The sequence below is a fragment of the Nomascus leucogenys genome, chromosome 1a (assembly GCF_006542625.1).
Source record: "Nomascus leucogenys isolate Asia chromosome 1a, Asia_NLE_v1, whole genome shotgun sequence".
NCBI lineage: Eukaryota > Metazoa > Chordata > Mammalia > Primates > Hylobatidae > Nomascus > Nomascus leucogenys.
The window spans coordinates 67,697,947-67,719,823 of record NC_044381.1 but is presented as its reverse complement, the minus strand read 5'-3'; the positions used below and the strand labels follow the sequence as shown (position 1 = coordinate 67,719,823).

Here is a 21,877-nt window from a genome sequence, read left to right as displayed (position 1 = left end):
ATACAAAAAATTAACCTGGTGTGTTGGCACATGCCTGTAATCCCAGCTACTTGGGAGGCTAGGGCAGGAGAATAGCTTGAACTCAGGAGGCAGAGGTTGCCGTGAGATGAGATTACACTACTGCACTCCAGTCTGGGCAACAAGAGTGAAACTCCATCTCAAAAAAAAAAAAAAAACTAAACTAAATCATAATATTATTAGGCATATGTACCTAACAACATAACCTCAAAAAAACTGAAACAAAAATTAACAGTACTAAAATAGAAATAAACAATTCCATAATCGTGATGAGGTATTTTAATAATCCTCTTTGAGTAACTGAAAAAACAAGCAGTCCAAAAAATCAGTAACAATAGACAAAATTTGAGCATGGTTAATAATCCCAATTCAATCGACATACATAGAACACTGCATGAAAAACAGCAGAACACATTCTTTTCAAGCATATGGAAAATTTGCCAAAATTGACCATACATTAGTACATAAAGTGAGTCTCAGCAAATTTCAAAAGACTAAAATCATACACAGTTTATTCTTGGATCTTGAGAGAATTAAGGTAAAAATCAATAAAAATCATAATCAAATGCCCAAATGCATAGAAGTTATGAATCATACTTCTAAATAATCCATATAGTGAAGGAGGAATCACAATAATATTATAAAATATTTTTAACTAAATGGTAATTAGAACACACTTCAAATTTTGGATGCAGCTGAAGTGTGATTTAGGTGAAGTATGCCTTAGTACATAAATTAGAAAAAAATAGTAAAAATAAATTATTAGATGATATTAAGTATTATCTAAAGAAATTTTTAAATAATAACAAATTAAATCCAAAGAACATATGAGAAAGGGAATAATACAGGTAAAACGAGAAATTAAAAATATAGAAACCACATAACACAGATGACGAACAAAGTCAAAGTTGGTTCTTTGAAAATACTGACAAAATTAATTAACTGCTGTGAGTGTTGGCTGCTTCTCCTTATTCTTAGATGACGGAAGCCATCACTCCTAAAAGGTTTTGCCATCCTCCCGCCCCTCCTCCACTGCCTACCCTAGGGGACAGCAGAAACAACAGGCCCTTTGCCTCAAAGCTTAGCACCCCGCCTGAATCAGGCCAAAGCTAGACTTTGCTGGAGGTCACATCCTTGTTCTGCTCTTCCCCCTTTCCAGTGCTACTATCCTCATTCCCTTTTGGATTTTTTCCTGAAAAACATTTCCTCAATAAATCAAACACACCAAATCTCTGTCTCAGGCTTTGCTTCTAGGAGAATACGACCTAAAACTGAAACTAAACAAAATCTAAATGAGAAATAAATGTAAAATTAAATAAATAAATAATAAATAAAACACAATACTCATGAATTTGAAGACTCAATATTAGAAAGATACCAAGTCCCCCAAATTGATCTCAAGTCCCCCAAATAGATCCAATGCAATCCCAAAGTCCCAGCAAGTTTTCTGTAGAACATGACAGGTGTATTTCAAAATGTATATTGAAATGCAAAGTGTTAAGAATAGCCAAGACAATCTTGAATAAGAAGACCAAGCTGAGGAACTTATACAACCAGATATCAAGACATATTATAAAACTATAGTAATTAAAAGACCATAGTATATTAAGATTGACAGATAGACAATGGAGAGAAATGAGAACCTACCACCAGACCTCTCTCTATATATGTAGACACTGATATATGCAAACATTAGCACTGCATAGTGGTGGGGAAGATCCATTTAATAAATGACTGTAGACCAATTAGACATTCATGTGGACCCCTGCCTCCATACAAAAATCTAAACCTGTGGATCATAGCTTTACATGTAAAAGGTAAAATAGAGCTTCCAGAAGACAACATAGAAGAGTATCTTGATAATCTTTGGGTAAGCATAGTTTTATTATAAATGACACAAAAGTTACCATAAAGAAAAATATTGGTAAATTGGTCCACATTAAATTTAGAAATCTCTCCTTATCAGCCGGGCGCAGTGGCTCACACCTGTAATCCCAGCACTTTGGGAGACCGAGGTGGGCGGATCACGAGGTCAGGAGATGGAGATCATCCTGCCTAACACAGTGAAACCCTGTCTCTACTAAAAACACAGAAAAATTAGCCAGGCATGGTGGTGGGCGCCTGTAGTCCCAGCTACTCAGGAGGCTGAGGCAGGAGAATGGCGTGAACCTGGGAGGCAGAGCTTGCAGTGAGCCAAGATCACGCCACTGCACTCCAGCCTGGGCAACAGAGCGAGACTCTACCTCAAAGAGAAACATCTCTTTATCATGACATATCATTAAGAAAGTGAAAAGACAAAACAAAATAATACAATATATTTACAATACAAATAATTTTCTGACTCATATCCAGCATCTATGAAGAAATTCAACAAATAAAAAGAAATACAATCTACCTGAAAAATGGGCAAAAGACATAAACAAGTACCTCACAAGGGATGATATCCAAATGGCTAATAAACATATTAAAAGTTGCCCAACCTCACTGGTTATAAGGGAAATGCAAATTAAAACCATATTGATATATCAATATGAGGGCAAGGATTTGAAACAACTGGAGCTCTCGTACAGGATTGGTGAGAGAGTAAAGTGGTAAAGTCATTTAGGAAAACTTGCACTATAATTATTAAAGCTGGCCATGTGGATACCTTATTACCCCACAATTCCACTCCTAGGGTATACCCCGGTGAAATTCTTGTACATGTTTACAGAAGACAGGTTCAAGAACATTCATAACAACAATATTGTTAATTTCCCCAAACTGAAAGTAATACAAATAAACGACACAATAGATCAATAAATTTTGGTATGTGCAATGGAATAGTATATAGCAATGAAAAAACCAACCTACAGCTATACTATACACATCCTGAATAAAATCCCACAAATATAATGTTGGGTGAAAAAATAAAATATATTCCATATAATTTTACTTTTGTATAAAGTTCACAGACAAAACAATATTGCCCAGAGATGCATGTACAGGTGGTAACACTATAAATAAATGCATAGATATGATTACCGTAAAATTCATCTAAGAATTCCATCTAAGGACTAAGGATTACATCTAAAATAAGGCTTACTGGATTGGGAAGTAATATACAGAAGACTTCTAGAGTGTGGATGATGCTCATTCCTTGATGTAGGTGATAGTTACGTGGGTGTTCAGTTTATAATTGCTCACTAAATCATGTATTTTCCTTATTTCGTTAAATTTCAACATTTTAAAAAATGAACTAAATAAAAAGATTGCATTTGACTTATGTTACATACCTACAATTTAATGAATTTATTAGTAATGACTTAGAGTAATATGATAGATATGCAATTAATGGTTATATTATATTAAAATGAATGTTCAGTTTCTAGAACCAATTGAAAATATCTTATTTATTATATCTGAAATTACTCAGCATTCAGTATTTTGCATTGTAGAGGGGATTCCTGTATTTAGTTAAACTTAGATATTAAAGCCATTTTCAAGAGTATGTGATTATGCAAACTCGCTGTCCTAGGAAGTGGTGAGCTACTTTTCCCTGAAAATAGTTAAGTAAGTTTCAGAAATTCTGTCTATGATGGAATTCTGTCTATGATGGTTTATTGTACAAAAAAATTCCTAAAGTTGTTAGAGTAACATACTCCAAGATGTCTTATAGTACGAAACAACAATGTAGAATAATTTTAAAATTGAGGCCATGTATCCCTCTAAGACTTTCGCTCTCTCTCTCTCCCACCTCTCATTTGCTAACATTTATACGTATGTACAACTATAAACAATTGAGCATTAGGTATAGAATAAGATTATAAAGTTAGGGTAGTCTACACAATAGATTTTTTTTCTTTCTTTGAGACGAAGTCTCGCTCTGTCGCCAGGCTGGAGTGTAGTGGCATGATCTTGGCTCACTGCAACCTCTGCTTCCCGGGTTCAAGCGACTCTCCTGCCTCAGCCTCCTGAGTAGCTGGGACTACAGGTGTGCGCCACCATGCCCAGCTAATTTTTGTATTTTTAGTAGAGACGGGGTTTCACCATGTTGGCCAGGATGGTCTCGATCTCTTGACCTTGTGATCCACCCACCTCGGCCTCCCAAAATGCTGGGATTACAGGTGGGAGCCACCACGCCCGGCCTTTGTACTTATTTTCTTAGAAAGTTTGTCTTCATCTGGGATACTGTGTAAAAGTATTTGGCAGCTTTCTTAAATTCTCTAGAAACTTTCTTATGATAAAGTTATGAAAGATATATGAATGACATTCATAGGGCTCAAAAATGATGTATGAAATGTTTGTTTTCACTTTTAAGAAGAAAATAAAAATAAAGAATAAACTTAAGGCAAGTCTATCTACTACAAAATTATAAAACAGATATCGTTAGAAGAAAATAAAAGAAATATCAAATCCAACAGCCATGAGTTTCCTTTAGTGGTAACTGGTTAATAAACTGTCTCAGATTAGAATAACTTAAAAGCATATAAAACTACTTAAGAAAAGGAAGACTGTTAATAAACATACATGTGTAGAAATAGCCTACACTGTATCAAAATAGCCTATTTTGATCCCTTGTAAAGATGAATCAGAGTCTCACCTTTAACAAGGGATAATTGATACTTGCAACCCACATGTTGGTAAATGGAGCTTCCAAGACAATAGCATCAACTGGGCATCCTTGAAATGAAAGAAAGAAAGAAAGGAATCAGTAACTCCCCTATTCAAATACCCTCTTTCCTAGATAAGGGGTCTTCAAGATCTTGTACATGAGCTACGTGCATCAAAATTATTTGTGAAGGTTATTAATAATGCAAATTCCTGGAACCCACCTCATATTTATGAGTCAGATTCTCCAGGGTGAGGGCTGAGAATGTGCATTTTAACATGCTTCCACTCTCCCCTCCCCAAGAGGTTTCTGTGCACATGATATAATTGAAAACCACTACCTTCTTCTAAGAACACAACCAGGTCATCATGGCTTGGATAACAAGAAAGCAAGGCCGGGCACGGTGGCTCACACCTGTAATACCAGCATTTTGGGAGGCCAAGGTGGGCGAATCACGAGGTCAGGAGATGGAGACCATCCTGGCCAACATGGTGAAACCCCATCTCTACTAAAAATACAAAAATCAGCCGGGCGTGGTGGCGGGCGCCTGTAATCCCAGCTACTCGAGAGGCTGAGGCAGGAGAATCGCTTGAACCCGGGAGGCAGAGGTTGTAGTGAGCCGAGATTGCGCCACTGCACTCCAGCCTGGCGACAGAGCAAGACTCCGCCTCAAAAAAAAAAAAAAAAAAAAAGAAAGAAAGCAAAGTACTACAGGAAGACGGTGCTCTGCAGTCCGTGCAGTCCGTTGCTAAGAGTGTGCCAGACTGACTAGGTTGTTTTGGTCAACATTGCCTCTAAGAACAATTAGAAAAGATGTGGTTGGTTAAGGTATGTATACATATATGTTTGAATGGATATGGGGGCTACTGGTCAGTGAGAAACTACAGAACCAATACCAAAAGAGAGAAGTCCAGAGAGTTTGAGCTGCCTTTTCCCTCAACTCAGTTGAAAGCAATAGTGGTGGCTGAGAGAATCAGAAATGAGGCAAAGCTTTCAGCATTCTGACAAAATCCAAATGACAGAAATTAGAGTTCAGGATCTGACAAAAAAGAGGACCCTAGTACATTTCTCAGGCTTTTGGTTGTGATCTCAAAGAACTACAGTCTAAGAGTAATGTGAACTAGAAATAGACCAGCCATCATAAAGACTGAAGACCAGCTTCAGATCAGCTCAATCTCTAATTAGATTAAGGTGATCTGTCCCTACCGTAACTGCCTTTCAGGAGAAGAGTAAATTATATCTGGAAGAAGATAATATCACTTCAAGCCTCAAATCATTTCTATGATTTTCCATAAACCATGTGTAGCCCTTAATCAAAAATAGCCATACAATGATGAGCAAAACACACACACCCAAAAGCAGATAATTGTAATGTAAATGTTTAAATTGTACGGCATTAGGGTAATGAATATTTGCATTTATATAGCATCTCTATATATGGAGTAAGTTCTAATTTTAATTTTTTTTTAAATGACTTGACCCTGTTCACAGAGATTCGAATTCTTCAAATCAGCTAGGGTCGAAGATTCTGATACAAACAGTTAGATCACTTTGAGAAACCCTGACATAAATATTACTAAGAAGGGCTGCAGAAAGCCAGTTCTGTGTATCATTTAATGACACAGTATTTTTTTATCCTGTAATTTAAATTAATATGATATCACTAGGAGGACTCTTTTTTTTTTTTTTCTGAGACAGACTCTTGCTCTGTCACCCAGGCTAGAATGCAGTGGCAATCTCGGCTTACTGCAACCTCCGCCTCCTGGGTTCAAGCAATTCTCCTGCCTCAGCCTCCCAAGTAGCTGGGATTACAGGTAGCCACCACTGTGCCTGGCAAATTTTTGTATTTTTAGTAGAGACAGGGTTTCACCATCTTGGCCAGGCTGGTCTCGAACTCCTGACCTCGTGATCCGCCCGCCTCGGCCTCCAAAAGTGCTGGGATTACAGGCGTGAGCCACCACATCGGCCAAGGAGGACTCTTTCAAAGGTGATTTTAACTTGTTCCTTCGTATTTATTTTTAACTGCAGAACCTGAAAAAACAGCTATTATTTTATATTAAAGGGAGATAAAAAAGAAAGCTTGTTGCACTGCCAGAAACCATCTAAAGTTGGGATGCTTTTGGTGTCTGTATGTTCAAAGTGTACACAATAGTCTCTTGACTGTTTTTACTTTCCCATCTGAAGATGGGAAATTATACCACTTAAGCATTTTATATTACCTTTTTCTTCTAGCACTTTTGCAGCATTTGTTGCAACTCTGTAAAGCAATGAAAATTAGTACATATGTTAAGCAATAACTTTACAGTACAAAATGCAACTTCTGGTATGAGCATCTGATAAAAGCTCTGGGCTCTCTGGTTAGAAAAATGCATGTAGAAACAAAATTTGCACACTATTTCAAAGGGTTCCACAGGCCCTACATTAAAGGTCATTTACTTTCTTTCTTTTTTTTTTTTTTTTTTGGATACAGAGCCTCACTCTGTCACCCAGGCTGGAGTGCAATGGTACAATCTCTGCTCACTGCAACCTCTACCTCCCTGGGCTCAAGTGATTCTCCTGCCTCAGCTTCCTGAGTAGCTGGGATTACAGGCACGCACCACCAAGCCCAGCTAATTTTTGGTATTTTTAGTAAAGACGGGGTTTGGCCATGTTGGCCAGGCTAGTCTCGAACTCCTGGCCTCAAGTGATCGGCCTACCTCAGCCTCCCATAGTGCTAGAATTACAGGTGTGAGCCACCCCGCCTCGCAAAGGATCCTTTTCTTTAAAACCCTCAGAAAGACTTGGACTTCAATGTAATAGATAACCGTAGAGCTGAAGGGACCTTCTCTTGTTTTACAAATAGCATGGTAAGATGGCAAGATCTTCAGCCACTTCTAGAGTGTGAAAATCATCAGCAAAGAGTCCTTGTCTTCTGGCTCAGTGCTCCTTCCACTACTGGCTTTGTTATCAACTCCTATCGTAGTTGATAGGACACTAAAGCCTCAAGGACCTGCCTAAGGACACATTTGCAGATCTCACTTACCCTGTGCCCAGAGAGTGGCCCCAGAGACACACGGGAGTGATGCCACTTCTTGCTCTGGTCCACTCATAGACACGAACGGCATCCGTAGTAAGTCCCTCCTCTGTGGGCTTACCTGTAGAGTCCCCAAATCCTGGCAGCAAGAAAAGGCAAACACAGTATCACTGCCTTCAAAATGAGGGGTCATCAGAGGCCCCATGCTTACTGAAAAATCTTTGTATACCGTTCTTAACACATACCTCTGTAGTCAACAGACAAGACATGAAAGCCACCATCACTCAGCACCTAGGTAACAAAGGAGCTGTTATCAGTTTAATTAGAAGATGTAAACAGAAAAGGCTTCTCCTCCCTATATCCATCCATATCACATCACAAGGAGGGCTCTTTCAAAGGTAATTTTAACTTGTTCATTAGTATTTATTTTTTAACTGCAGAACCTAGAAAAACAGCTATTATTTTATATTAGATGAAGATTGAAAAGAAAGTTTGTTGCATGTCAGAAACTCTCTGAAGTTAGGATGCTCTAGGTATCTGTATGTTCAAAGCGTACACACAAGTTTAACAGGTGGGGAAAGATGTATTTTTGAAATCTGGTGTTTGACTTCCAACTTGAGAAGCCAAGACTCAGTGGGAGAGACGGAGAGCGGGAAGGCTGAGCAGGGTCAGACACCCAGGGTCTCACGCTGGCTCTGCCACTTACCTGCTGTGCGACCTTGGCCAAGTTATTTAACATTTACATATGTAAATATTATTCTGAAAAGTGAGAAACAATAATAGTCACCTTTAGGTCTATAAATGTCTCTTTTTAAAAATTCCTTGAGAATAAGAACTCTACACAGAGTTGTAGTAGAAGCAATCAAAAAGGGGAAGCTATTTATATTAAATATGAATAAAGAGTTAATTTAAATAAAAAAAATAAAGAGATCACCCTAATATATGAGACCACTGCCAGGCTTCTAGTAGGTAAAGAAGGAGAGACTATGAAAACATAATTGTTCATGAAATGAAATACAATGATTGTTGGGTGTGGTGCTGCACACCTGTAATCCCAGGACTCAGGAGGCTGAGGCAGGAGAATCGCTTGAACCTAGGAGGCTAAGGCTGGAGTGAGCAACCAAGATCACACCACTGCACTCCAGCCTGGGCGACAGAGACTCCGTCTCAAAAAAATAAAAGAAGAAATACAATCATAGATAAAGAAAAGAGAGATAAAAAAGACAAAATTTTACTGTGCAGGCACTTTGGAAACTTTATTTAATCCTCACAACTGTACTGTAAAGTAGATATTATCCCCATTTTACAGATAAACTGAGCCTTGCGGAGCTTAAGTAACTTTTTCAAGATCACCCAACTAGTGATCACCCAGATTCACTCCTGGGTCTGCCTGTGTCCAAATACTGTGCTTCCTCCCACTGCATTTTATATCCAGGTGGCAAAACCTCATTAGGAACTTGTAAATACAAATTAAACTAATAACGAGGAGCTAAATATACCTTTTACATATCTGTTACATTCCCTCCAAGAAAGTTAGCCAAGACACATGGCGGCTAAGCATCCAGGAAAATAGGAATATGCATGTGTGTTGCAGCACGTGTTGAAGGACCACTAGGCAATACAACCCAAGAACCACAACAGCAACAAACCCTACTCCTAAGAATTCATTTCTAGGAAAAAGACATGAAAGAAGAAAAATCTAGATGCTTATAGTTTTCTGAAACAATATTAGTTAAGCAAATGCAGGGAGAAAAATTCTTATATCCAATAGCAGTGGAATAGTCAAGTAAACAATTGCTTATAAATATAATGGAGAATGACACAGCCTTTAAACTGGCTAACTATGATGACTGTGAAAACATGGAAGAATGTCTATAAAACAGTGTGAAGTAAAAGAGCACAACATAAAAGTATATATAGATACAATCATAGTAGCAAAAGCCTTTTATAAGGAGAAATAAAAAGTAGGTGGGAATGCAAATAAATGAAAATAGCTGTATTAGTCTGTTGCAGTGATGAATACATGAATGAATGAAAATTTAATAATGAAAATTTATTGTTTTAAAAAAATCACCTATCCAGAGGAGGAAAGGAAGGGCTGAGGAAGTTTGGTCCTGTTGGGCAATGATGACGCCCGCACTCGATGCCCACAATCTTCCTGGGGGCAAAGTCCTGCCATACTAGCCGCTCTCCTTCCCCACCCATCCTAACTACCACAAGGATCACCTGGCTGCATTTCACACCTACAGCTCTTCTCGTTTCTGGGAACATTGAGACAGCTCTGAGTGGGAGGGGAAAAGCGCACACATTCTCATGGACATTGGCTTTACCACGTTCCACATGGGGAATGCGAAGGGCAGGGTGCAGAGGGGAAAGCAAACCTAAAAGTGAATAAACATGGTACTCCTGGGCAGCGCTGCACCCAGCCCCCTGCCACTCCACAAGCATTGGCTCTGAGAAGGCAGTGATGAGGGGATGAGGGGAGGGGACAGGAGAGGAGCTTCCTGTCTGCACAGGGGAGGAAGGATGAAGAAAGCACTGGAGATACTGGTACGGCCAGGATTCTGGGCCCCACTAATATTGTTTGATCAGGAAAGAACTCCGAGGTGGGAGCCAGCATGTGGGAGGAGAGACCAAGTCCCTGTGGTCAACAGCCGGCCACCTGCAGTGGAGGTTACCTAACCAGAGGGTGGAAGAGGATAAACAGGCAGCTTGCTTAACCAGTTCTGAGGCAGATATGGCTAAGTGGAAAGCCTGCCATCTTCTGCATACCTGGAAACACAGGGGCTGTCCCAACAAACCAGTCATGCAGCAGGGAGTGAGGAGAGCAAGTGTGGCCATGATGCTACTCTACAAAGCCTTACATGGGCTGAAGCCAGGGTTTCAATGACTTTTTTTTTTTTTATTTGAGTCAGGGTCTCCTCACTCTGTCGTTCAGGCTGCAGTGTGGTGGCACAATCCTAGCTTATTGCAGCCTCAAACTCCCAGGCTCAAGCAGTCCTCTCACCTCAGCCTCCTGAGTAGCTGGAATTGCAGGCAAGTACCACCACATCTGGCTAATTTTAAAATTATTTGTAGAGACAGGGTCTCATTAAGTTGAGACCCCCGTCTTGAACTCCTGGTCTCAGCCTCCCAAAGTGTTGGTATTGCGGGCGTGAACCACTGCCCCCAGCCTTGAATGACTTTTAAAAGCAGATATTCTGGCCGGGTGTGGTGGCTCATACCTGTAATCCCAGCACTTTCGGAGGCCAAGGCAGGCAGACCACGAGGTCAGGAGATCGAGACCATCTTGGCTAACATGGTGAAACCCCGTCTCTACTAAAAATACAAAAACAAAATTAGCTGGGCGTGGTGGCGGGCACCTGTAATCCCAGCTACTTGGGAGGCTGAGGCAGGAGAATGGCGTGAACCGAGAAGGCGAAGCTTGCAGTGAGCCGAGATGGCACCACTGCACTCCAGCCTGAGCAACAGAACAAGACTCTGTCTCAAAAAAAAAAAAACAGACATTCTGTGTCTTTAGCCTATAACCACTAGAAACTAAAAAGGTTGGTTCTTTTAAAAGAAGTGACCACTTTGCACCTTAATAATACTCTCTCAACCCATCCCCCAGCCCTCAGAGAAAGCAAATAAAAATGTCTTCACCTCCATTTGGCAATGAGGTTATTAAGTTCACGAAGGTACTTTGGGACCTAGACACGCTCGGTTCTGTTTTGATGAGTGTAGGAGCAGAAGTCCACCGGTGGGACTTTGAGCCCCAGACACCACAACCCACCCTGATCAGAACCCTGGAGACCTCTCAAAAGACAACCACGCTGAGGACCTGAGGACAATCTTATGACATATTAAACAGACCTACGAAATGGGTGCTTTGAGGCCTCTTCAGACATACCTTTACCAGCTTCAGTCTGTGAGAAGCTGCCCTGTGAAGGAAGTTTAAAAAAAAAAAAAAGCAAGAATTAGGAATGATGATAGCAAATTCAATAAAAATCACTCTTATGCTGCTGGTATCTGATCTCATGCCTTTCTCTTTCAGGTTGGAGGAATAAATAACTAGGAGAAGGGGAAATGCAAAAAAAAAAAAAATGCTGGGTTTCACAGGAAATTTCAGTAAATGTGACTCTAAAATGGACACATCAAAAAAGCCCCTTGAGAAAATGCGAGTCTTGAGAAAGGCGAGTCACCTGCCAGAAAAAGACAGGGAGGAAGGGAGTACAGGCAGGTGCTCCTCCCAAGATGGAGGAGATCTGTGGGTTTCCGAGGAACATCGCCCCTGTCCCAAGCTGAAGGGGCACAGTCACAGCTGATGATCATCACCCCACATAATTATACAGGCCCAAAAAGGCTCCGACAGCACAACAAAGGGGAGCCAGACTCCTGGGAGACGTCCTTTGTTACAAAGTGAGGTTGGGACTACAGAGAATGGGCCGAGGCATGAATGTTCTAGAATTAGTCAGACGGTCCCCAGTACCTGTGGTCAGAATTCCATGTGACCTATCTTAAGGAGTCTTATTTTCGGCTAATAACACTAAAGCTAAATAAAAGACTCTCCACTGTAGTGTTCTGAAAAATCTCTGATCTGGAAATGGCTCTTCCTTTCCCCCATAATCCGTGCCTATTCCCTTTCCTGTCATTCATGGGTTCAATCCATCATTTCAGACACTCTTAGGGAGCAAAGGAATCATCACTTTCTTTGAAATCAACATCCAACTTTTGGAAGAGTTATTCTTTTCTCCTTCTCAGTTAGGGATCCACATCATTCTACATATAGAATAATCTTTTTAAGTGAAGCTTATTGCCAGAACACCCTCAGATTTCAACATAGGAAAAGAAATATGTGAAGGCATGCCTACAAAGTTAAAAACAGAGCCCTGTCCTTCTTCATTCCTCCATGGGGCTGAAATGCTCTCAATCTCTTGAAAAAAAATATGTAAGCAGAGCCACTGACCTGTGTTCTGCACTGCCATGAAGATAAACAATAATTGGATTCCCATCGCAAAGGGCTGCTTCATACCAGCAACGGTCCTTCCCCTTGGCATCTTCCCCCCGGCAGCTGGGGACTGTGTGCCTGAAGAGCAAGGGAGGTTTAAACAAATGTAGCAAGAGGAATTCTCCATCCTCTCCAAAGGCTGAAACTCTCCTTATGATATATATATATATATATATATACACACATATATTTTAATTTTTTATCTGAGTAATATATGCACATGGTAAAAATAAAAATCTAACACCACAAAATGTCTTATGATGAGAACCACTACTCCCCTACCCCATGTCCCCATGCACAGAGACAATGCCTTTTAACGACTTACTATTTTAGTTCTTCTGACTTCTGCACCTGTTAATTTTCCAAGACTGCAGTTCTTAGGTACAGCCCATTGAAATTGTTTTTTTAAAAAGGGAAACAAATAAAAGATAATAGATATTTACCATCTGCCATGAGTTTGGCTGAAGAGACAAGTAGGAAATAATTTAAAGAGAAACCAGTTTATGTAAGAGAAAAGAACTAAAACACTAAATTATTTTGCTCCAGAAACCAAGTAACCTTGTGATTTTAAACATATGCGTGAGTTCCAGTTTCTCCACTTCGTTAAACCAGTGAATGCTGCAAATGCAAACACTGCCATATGACATGTCACCATGAGATGTGGAGAACTGGCTAAGGGTGACAAATCTTCTGTCCTCTCCATCATTTAAGGGCAGAAAGTCTGCCATCATCCCCAGGTCCTCTGTACTCAGAATATAGGCACTGCTGCCTCCTGGATGAGCTGATCTTGATGAAATAGCTGACTCACCAAACCAAGGACCAGTGGGACAAAAGCAAAGAATAAAAAGATTTCTAAATTCCAACACTATTGGGTGAACAGTACCCTGCAGAGGAGGAAGAAGTTATGGGTTGGTTCCTAAACATTTTATGATCAAAGGTTTGAACTCAGGGAGATGAAATAGAAAACAGGTCACTGGAATCTTGGCAGCCAATAATGACTATTACAACTAAACAGAAGAAATGTTAAGGTTAGCATTGTAAGACAATAGAATATTCATGACCTCATCTGACATATTTACTGAATGCCCTTTATGTGCCAAACATTGTGCTAAGCAATGAAAACCCACCAACAAAGTCTATCACCTGCTGAAGCTATAGTCTTGTAAGGAAGACAAATATTAACCAAATCATCACACAAACATTTATTTCACGACAATGGGAATAATCGTCAAAAGGGACAAGCACGGGTGGCCATGACAGCACATACTTAAAATGGGCAGTGAGGAAAGGCTTTCCTGAAAATTACCAACTAAAGTAAGATCCAATAGATGAGTAGACAGTTAGCAAGGCAAGAAGAGGGAAGGCAGGGAGCTGAGAAATAGAAGGAAGCCTTGAGGGCAGAGCATGTCCTGGGAGGGCAGTGTGTCTGGAGTTGAGGGCATGAAGGCAAGGGTGGTATGGAATAAGGCAGAAGGGATGGGTGAGGCCAGAAGCCAAGGGCAACACCTGAAAGTCTATACTCCAAAGCAAAATTCTTAGAAAGTAAAATCAAGCAAATCAACAGAAGAGGAAGGTGTAGGAAACAGCCTCCAGGTACCTCCAGGAGCACCGACCTCTCCATGGGCAGGTAACACAGCACTGCTCCTCTGCATCCTAACAGGAACACCTGCCCCATCAAGCAACCCAGTATCCCATCCGTGCACTCACCAGATCCCTAGCATCACCCCAGGTTCAACTCTCAGGTAGAAGTTCACTGTGTGAGGAATCTTTAACTCTGGTTTCTTTAAATCCACAAGAAATGGGGCTTTGACTGGAAAGTAAGAATCATTATCAACTTCAAGAATCAAATTCCATGGCTTCTAATCACAATCAAAGAAAGGAATTAGCCTATATAGGTTTACAGGCTTCTAAGTTGCAAGCTACTACACTAAACTCCTAGCAGAGTGTTTTATTTTATCAGCTAGGACTAGCCTGCAGAAGAGGGGCAAAAAACAAAAACCTAAAAGCTAGATTTAAAAATAGCATCAATGTGATGGCTCATAACAGAGAAACAGGAGTTATTCAACCCTTATCCTTGTCTCCAGCTTTTTAAAAGCAGCGGAGACCATTCCCCTAAGAAGGTAAAAAGGCCTAGAAGAAAATAAGAAGTATTCTGCTACTTTGGTGAAACCTAATCATCAGCCAAAAGGCAAGAAATGTCCAGAATTCACACACACCAGGAGGCGAGCAGGTAAGAACTAGAAGAACTGTGAATGGAACCCCCACCCACAAGGCCATGCATCTCTCTTTACTCCCAACAGTTTGCAAGGATTCTTGCTAGACTTCAAAGTCAATATTAAATAAGTTTCAGACCATTTCAGTCTAGCCACAATTTTACAGCTGACATGTCTTTTCACTACATCACAACTTTAAGGGTAGTGAGGTCTTTATTTGGGAAAAATTATATAGGCAAATTTATGGAAGGTCCATACTTACAAAAATTAAAATAAATTAGCATGTCTATCAGAGGAGGGAAAACATGTTCTTCTAAGGATTTACTAGTAAAGCTGTCATACAGAGCAGCAATTTTTCTTCTGAGCATTGAACAGGATTGTGGAAAAGATCTGCAAGATATTGGGAAACACACAAGGTTTTCGAAGTTAATCCGTTTGTCTTGGTTTGTTTTTTTCTTTTTCTTTCTTCTTTTTTTTCTTTTTTGGACAGAGTTTTGCTCTTGTTGCCCAGGCTGGAGTGCAATGGCGTGTTCTCAGCTCACTGCAACCTCTGCCTCCCAGGTTCAAGCAATTCTCCTGCCTGAGCCTCCCGAGTAGCTGGCATTACAAGCACCCGCCATCAGCCCTGGCTAATTTTTGTATTTTTAGTAGAGACAGGGTTTCACCACGTTGGCCAGGCTGGTCTCGAACTCCTGACCTCAGGTGATCTGCCCCTAAATTTCAGAGACTAACACTGGGAATTCCAGGTCAGTTGGCATTTAAGCAAAATCTTTTACACAATGACATGGAATTATCTACAGGGCAAGTCAAGACTGGGACTAAGGGGAAACCAGGTAAGGAGAGTAATAAGGCAGGGCCCCAACCAGTAGCTGAAAAAGCCAGAACATGGCAGAGACAGGAGGGGAAGGGAAATGTTCGCACCACAGCCAGGTTTGGTCCCTTACTGTAGCCCCATAGAAGGCTGAGGCTGGACCCCAAAGTCACCAATAAACAGGATTCAGACAGTTTAACAGTTGCTGCAGTTTTTAATTATATCACAATTCTGCACTATATGTGTTAGCTATTCTTATCATTAGTCTCAGGCAGTGAGGGAATAATCCTTAGATCCTCTATATTCTGGCTGCATCTTAGGAAGAAATGAGCCAGTGTTAGAAGACCCCACTTCTGAGATGAAAGCCCTGGAAGAGATGGACCCATGAGGCACAGGGCTGGAGCCTGGTCAGGGAGTGGGATGGACACATGCACATCTTGCCTACGCTATTGTTCCCTGTGACACAAACCACCCAATCAGGAGCTGTCAGCACACAAGTGACAATTTGTCCATGAGGGGTCACTAAGGACACCTCTGCCTCAAGCCACCTCTCTTGTGACGGTCTTAGAGAGATGAGGGATACAGGAGGTCAATGTCATCACCTCCTGCTTCCAGTTTTTGCCCACTTTATCCATTAAGTCCCTTTCCATGTTGTAAGAGGTCATTGTTAAAACTGTTTAATGTAATCAAATGGTAAGGTTGAGGGGCTAGAAACCATTTTTGATAAATTGTCTCTCCTGCCCTGATTTCTATGCTAGACCAGAGGCATTTTTGGAAGATAATTATTACCTTTGCTTTGCAAATGAGACTGGAAAGTTAAGTAATCTTTCCAAGGTCACAAGTGAATGAATGGCAGAGCCACACATACCCAGGTCTGTCTGATCCCATAGTCTTATAATGATCTCCAGGATGTCACAGTCTTGGTGACATCCATGTAAACAGAAATGAACCCCAGGAGCAAGGCTGGCCTCTGGCAAAATTCTGCCCATAGACAATCTTGTTTTAAGATCTCCTTCTGCACCTTAGCCCTCTCAGCAGTGTCCTGTCCTTTCTTCTTTCCTCCTTCCTGCTCCTGTATTCTCAGGAGCCCTCTGATAACAAAGTCATCAAAGAAAGACCTCTAAAAAAATTAATTCCCCCTAAAGTGTTAATGACTTAAAAATCAGAGCACTTATATGTGTTTGGAAGAGGCATGAAGAGAGAAGTTAATGAATCTCTGATGAATTTCCAGCAGTTCTGCAAGAAGTGGAAAAGATATGTGGGCTAAGGGTAATGGATAGATTTTTGAAAACATCATACACTGGCAATTGCCTACTCATAAAATCAGCAAGAAAGAACTGAAAATGATTGTTTCATAATCCTTTAAAATAGCACCTCCCCACCCCTGCCATGAAGGCGGCAGGAAGGAGAGGACATTGTTGTTCTGATTTTAGAGATAAGAAATCAAAACCCAGAGAAGCCACTTTGAGCCACAGATCAAGCCCAAATGGACAGAACTGAACCCAAGGCTGAACTGTGCCTCCTTCCAGCCGCTGGCTCCTGCTGGCCTCCCTCTAAGCTCCCCTCACTCACCTCCACCCTGCCTGTTAGTCTCCCCCTAAGCTGTCTTTTGAAGGTAGGCCGGGTAGTCTCCCGCTAAGTTATGTTTTGAAGGTCTGCTTGGGAAGCAGAGGCAGTAGAGGGAAATGCGTGTCTGTTTTTAAGGAATAATTCATACACAATCCTTCTCTCAAATAGCTGGAGGCACTTCTCTGAGATGCACTGCGGGAAGAGAACAGAGTGACCAGATCTTCAGAGCATCAATAATGCAAAGCAGCTTCTTTTAACTAAGGGGTTGTCAATTTGACTTCCCCTAGATCAGTAGGGGATCAAAAGTCACCAGTGGCTAATAGACCTTATTTGAGCGGAGGATGCAGTTTCAGCCCAATCCCCGCTAACGGCCAGCCACATCAAACGGCCACCTTGGTGCTTTGGTGTTCTTTCACTTGCCCTTTAATCAGCTGCAGCTGTAACCGCACAGCGTCCCACAGGGGACTCAGAACCTAACTGGATGATTCTTACTGGTGAAAGCTGGTGGAGTCTGAGCTGCTACAAGGTGAATCACTCATGCCCAGAGGTTTCTGCAAACCAACTTTGGGAAGCCCAAATCTAACTACATTTACTATTTCAAATATTAAGACAGGTACCTTCAACCTATTGCCAATTCACTCAGTCGACATGTGTTTGTCACCAAGCACCAGGAGACACCCTCCCAACCAAATCCCCTCTTCCTTCACACCCATGGAAGTATCTCTTTTTTGTCAGTCTCCTGGAGAGATCATTCCATGGTGACCTCTCCTCTCTTGTCTTTCCTCTCACAAATAATAATGGGGCCTCGGCTGGCCTTGAATTGTTCTCTGATGGCTTTCCCATTATTAGCCCTGTCTTCTCCACTCTATCAGGCCACAGACAACAAGAACAACATGGCATAGAATGCTTCCTTTACATTTCCCTCTGCCTAGCCCAGGGCTGAGCTCAGTAAATATTTATTGAAGCATAGGTTGAAAATAGAAAGAAAGTGCATTTATTTTGTAAGGGAGAAGGAAGCAACATTTATTGGTAGCTTCGGAGGAAAGAGGAAGGACTTCATTTTCTTTTTTTTACTTACAATTGCAAATGAATCAATGTGTGCTCCACAGAGCAAGGATTTTGTCTGTTTTATTTACTGCTGTGTGACCAAGACTAGAATAGTGTCCAATAGATAATAAAGAACCAACGCTGTGGAAAGAATGAACACATTTATCAGCCCACTCCTGCACATTTTCTGAGCACTACCTAGGATTGTAATGACTTGGGGTGGAATGGGGGAAATGAGGAGGAAAATAAACCTTTGGTTTCCCCCAACTTCCTTCTGGAGCACGTTTTCCATTTTTCTTTTTTTATTTTTTTTTTTATTTTATTTTTTTTTTTTTTGAGACGGAGTCTCGCTCTGTCACCCAGGCTGGAGTGCAGTGGTGCGATCTCGGCTCACTCCAACCTCCGCCTCCCAGGTTCAAGCAATTCTCCTGCCTCAGCCTCCGGAGTAGCTGGGACTACAGGTGTGTGCCGCCATGCCTGGCTAATTTTTTGTGTTTTTAGTAGAGACAGGGTTTCACTGTGTTAGCCAGGATGGTCTCGATCTCCTAACCTCATGATCTGCCCGCCTTGGCTGCCCAAAGTGCTGGGATTACAGGTGTGAGCCACAATGCCTGGCCTCATTTTTCTAATTTAAAGAAAACCAGTTGTAAGGTGGAGACTTACTCTTCTTGGCCCACCCACCTTAAGCAGCAACTGGATTCGATAAAAATTTTTGTAAAATAAAAAACTAGATTCCCAAGGCATTAAAAAATACCCACTGAAAAAATCATATGATGAAATGTTCTTGGGTCTCACAACACATCCCACTAGTTCCAGTGCCATGATCAGGGCCAGGGGCATGGCAAGCCCTCCATGAAGGTTTGCGCACCTAAATGAAGCCGGCTCCAAGAATCAAAGAGGACTTGGGATAGTGGAAATGGGTCTGGACCTCAGCCTCAGCACATCTTATGGTAGCCAATAATCTTCTGCTCAGATGAAGACATATGCCAGTATTTTATTCTTTCAGGAAGTATCTCTTGAGACTTTTTTCACTAATTAGTAAGGCAAGTAATAGATGGTCCCCGACTCCCCATCTCCCACTCCATTATCAACAAAGTGGGTTATTCTCTATGAGTGTGAAGTGCAACTTTGATTCTCTGCCTAATAAATGCCCTTTACTGCCAAATAAATGTTAAATAATCAGCCATCAATTCCACAGAGATCATCAAAGCGAGAAACATTAGATGTCAATGTTCCCAGAATCACCACATCTGGGAGAGAAGTCCTGTTAATATGCAGTTTGACAAGTGCAATCAGGACATTCTGCCAGGTGTTCAGATCCAACCCAGAGCTGGAAGGCATGGGTTCTAGGTGACTGGGCCCCTGCAGAGCTGCCAGCACTCTGCTGTCTGCAATGAGAATAAAAAGGAATAGAAGAGAAAAGAGGCCAGGTGCAGTGGCTCACACCTGTAATCCCAACACTTTGGGGTGCCAAGGCAGGTGGAACCTGTGAGCTCCAGGAGTTTGAGACAAACCTAGGCAATGTAGTGAAAACCCGTATCTACACAACATACAAAAATTAGCTCAGTGTGGTGGTGGGCGCCTGTAGTCCCAGCTACTGGGGAGGCTGAGGAGGGAGGATCGCTTGAGCCTTGGGAATGAGCCGAGATTGTGCCACTGCACTCCAGCCTGGGCAACAGAGTGAAACCCTTGTCTCAAAAAAAAAAAAAAAAAAAGAGAGAGAGAGAGAAAAGATCCCTGTTTGTCATCATCACTCTGGGCACTCCAAAGTGAGGTCTCCTGTGTCTGGATGTAATTTTTGGATATTTTCTAATCAGCACAAATTAAACAAAAGGAATAGAAAGAGGGAAGTAAAAATGCCAATACCTTCCCACACCAACAAAACTAAATGAAATACCCACGTGTCCTGGGTCCAGGATCTCCAACCAATACCTGGCTTCAGTGCAAACAACACTGGCAATATGTTGCTGGTGGATTCAGGTAATTTAAGATTACTGTTTAAACTGAGGGTCCATGGGAGGAAGAAAACAGAAACAAAAACCAAAACACCCACTGATTTATTTCAGATTTAAACAACATAAGAACTTGGCACAGGTAATGCCAAGTTATGGTTTCAACACACTATGTACATCTTTAGCATACTGGAGGTGTGTTCTTTAAATACATGCCAGGGAGTTCACACTCAGGGAGCTAGGCAGGGATTTTCTGATTCTTTTCCACCTACACAGATAGGCCCTTGACCTAAGAGGACCCCGTCCAAGATTACAACATATATTACTATTGTCACTATTACTAATGTCATTCAGATCCATCTTGTATGTTAGCAAAATGGTCAGATAATAGAGATTGGTATAGGAATTCAACCATCTCCCTGGCATCTGCATTTCGGAAGCCCCCAAAAGTTGTAACTTCCTGAAATACCAAACCTGAGAGTCTCACTGGTCCAGGTTGGGACTGAGGCTGAGGATACCAAGGGCAACCAAAGAGCCCTGGAGTTCGCAGGGGGCCGCCGAGGTCTCCCGGGAGCCACAATGCTGGGCCTTGGGCCCGGGCCAGCAGAGGGGATTACGGCCTCGGCCTCGCCCTGGCCCCCTGCCCCATCCCCGCGCTGCCTGAGCCGTCGGGGCCCGGCCAGGGGTGGACCTGGCGGTACTCACCGCAGGTTGCGGTCGACCATGTCCCACCAGGCGGCCACGCAGCCACGGGTTGGGGGCCCGGGCGACTCGGGCGTCGCGGCCTCCTGGCAGTCCTGCGCGTCCATCCCGCGCCGTGTCCCAAGCCGCCGCCACCGCCGCGGGAGCTGCAGCCCTGAGCAGCCGCCCGCGACCTTCCCGCCCCGGCGGCGTCGCTCCCGCCCTCCTCCTCCGCGCGGTCAAGCAGGCTGGTACGGCGGGGGAGACGCGGCCCGAGGGTGCGCTCCGCCCGGGTCAGGCTGTTCGCGGCCACACACACACACACAGATGTCCTACGCTTATAGCTAGCTATGCAACATTTTATTTTAAATTGATTTCCGTTATACTTCTGTGTGTGTGTGCGGGTGTGAGGCGCGCACAACGCAGTAAAATATGTTTTCACCATGGTACTACTAACACAAAAGTTTGACAGCCACAGCTTTTGATTTTCATGAAGAATATAAGCTTTCCTCTACTTAGACCCCACTTTTTTCTTTTTCTCTTTTTCTGAAGGCTCCTTGTCTCCCATTCCCCATCCACCCCCAGCATCCTCACAGCCCCCCCACCCTGTCACCCTTACTATAGAAAGAATTTCGTTGGCTCCCTTTGATTTACTAATGATTTGTCTGTCCACGTGGGGTTATGAACACAATTACTCCATGTAGCAAAAAATTAAGACCTTTTCGGTATTTTGTTTACGTAGCAGCATGTAGCAGAACCTCACCGTTGTACCAAGGAGTTCACACCAAGAAACTTTGACCTTGGTACAGGTTTACATCTTGGTGCAGGTTTACATTGTGCAGCTGTCTCCTAGGAGCAGGAACTGTCTACCAGAGCTGCTCTAGGGAAACCATGGCGTGCGTGTGTGGGGACAAAGGAGGAAGAAAGGGAATTAGGTTTTATTTGGATACATTCGGATGCCAGCATCAAGGCTTCATCTTGGAGGCAAGGTGCAAATC

At 42.2% G+C, this 21,877-nt stretch overlaps 1 protein-coding gene across 2 annotated transcripts in view; it reads right to left on the bottom strand.

The window, feature by feature from the left end:
• ABHD12B (abhydrolase domain containing 12B) overlaps positions 1-21,129 on the bottom strand; it is a 29,724-nt gene extending 8,595 nt beyond the window's left edge. The window contains exons 1-9 of one of the 2 annotated variants that reach the window (XM_003267677.2): positions 20,904-21,129; positions 15,082-15,209; positions 14,314-14,416; positions 12,565-12,684; positions 11,509-11,539; positions 7,865-7,910; positions 7,629-7,758; positions 6,826-6,863; positions 4,598-4,677 (exon numbers count right to left, since the gene is read on the bottom strand). In XM_003267677.2, coding sequence (XP_003267725.2) covers positions 4,598-4,677; positions 6,826-6,863; positions 7,629-7,758; positions 7,865-7,910; positions 11,509-11,539; positions 12,565-12,684; positions 14,314-14,416; positions 15,082-15,209; positions 20,904-21,007 — 780 coding nt within the window. In that variant the 5' untranslated portion in view covers positions 21,008-21,129. The remainder of the gene's footprint in view (positions 1-4,597; positions 4,678-6,825; positions 6,864-7,628; positions 7,759-7,864; positions 7,911-11,508; positions 11,540-12,564; positions 12,685-14,313; positions 14,417-15,081; positions 15,210-20,903) is intronic. The other variant, XM_003267676.2, reaches the window with a different exon arrangement.
• Between the last annotated feature and the right edge of the window lie 748 nt (positions 21,130-21,877).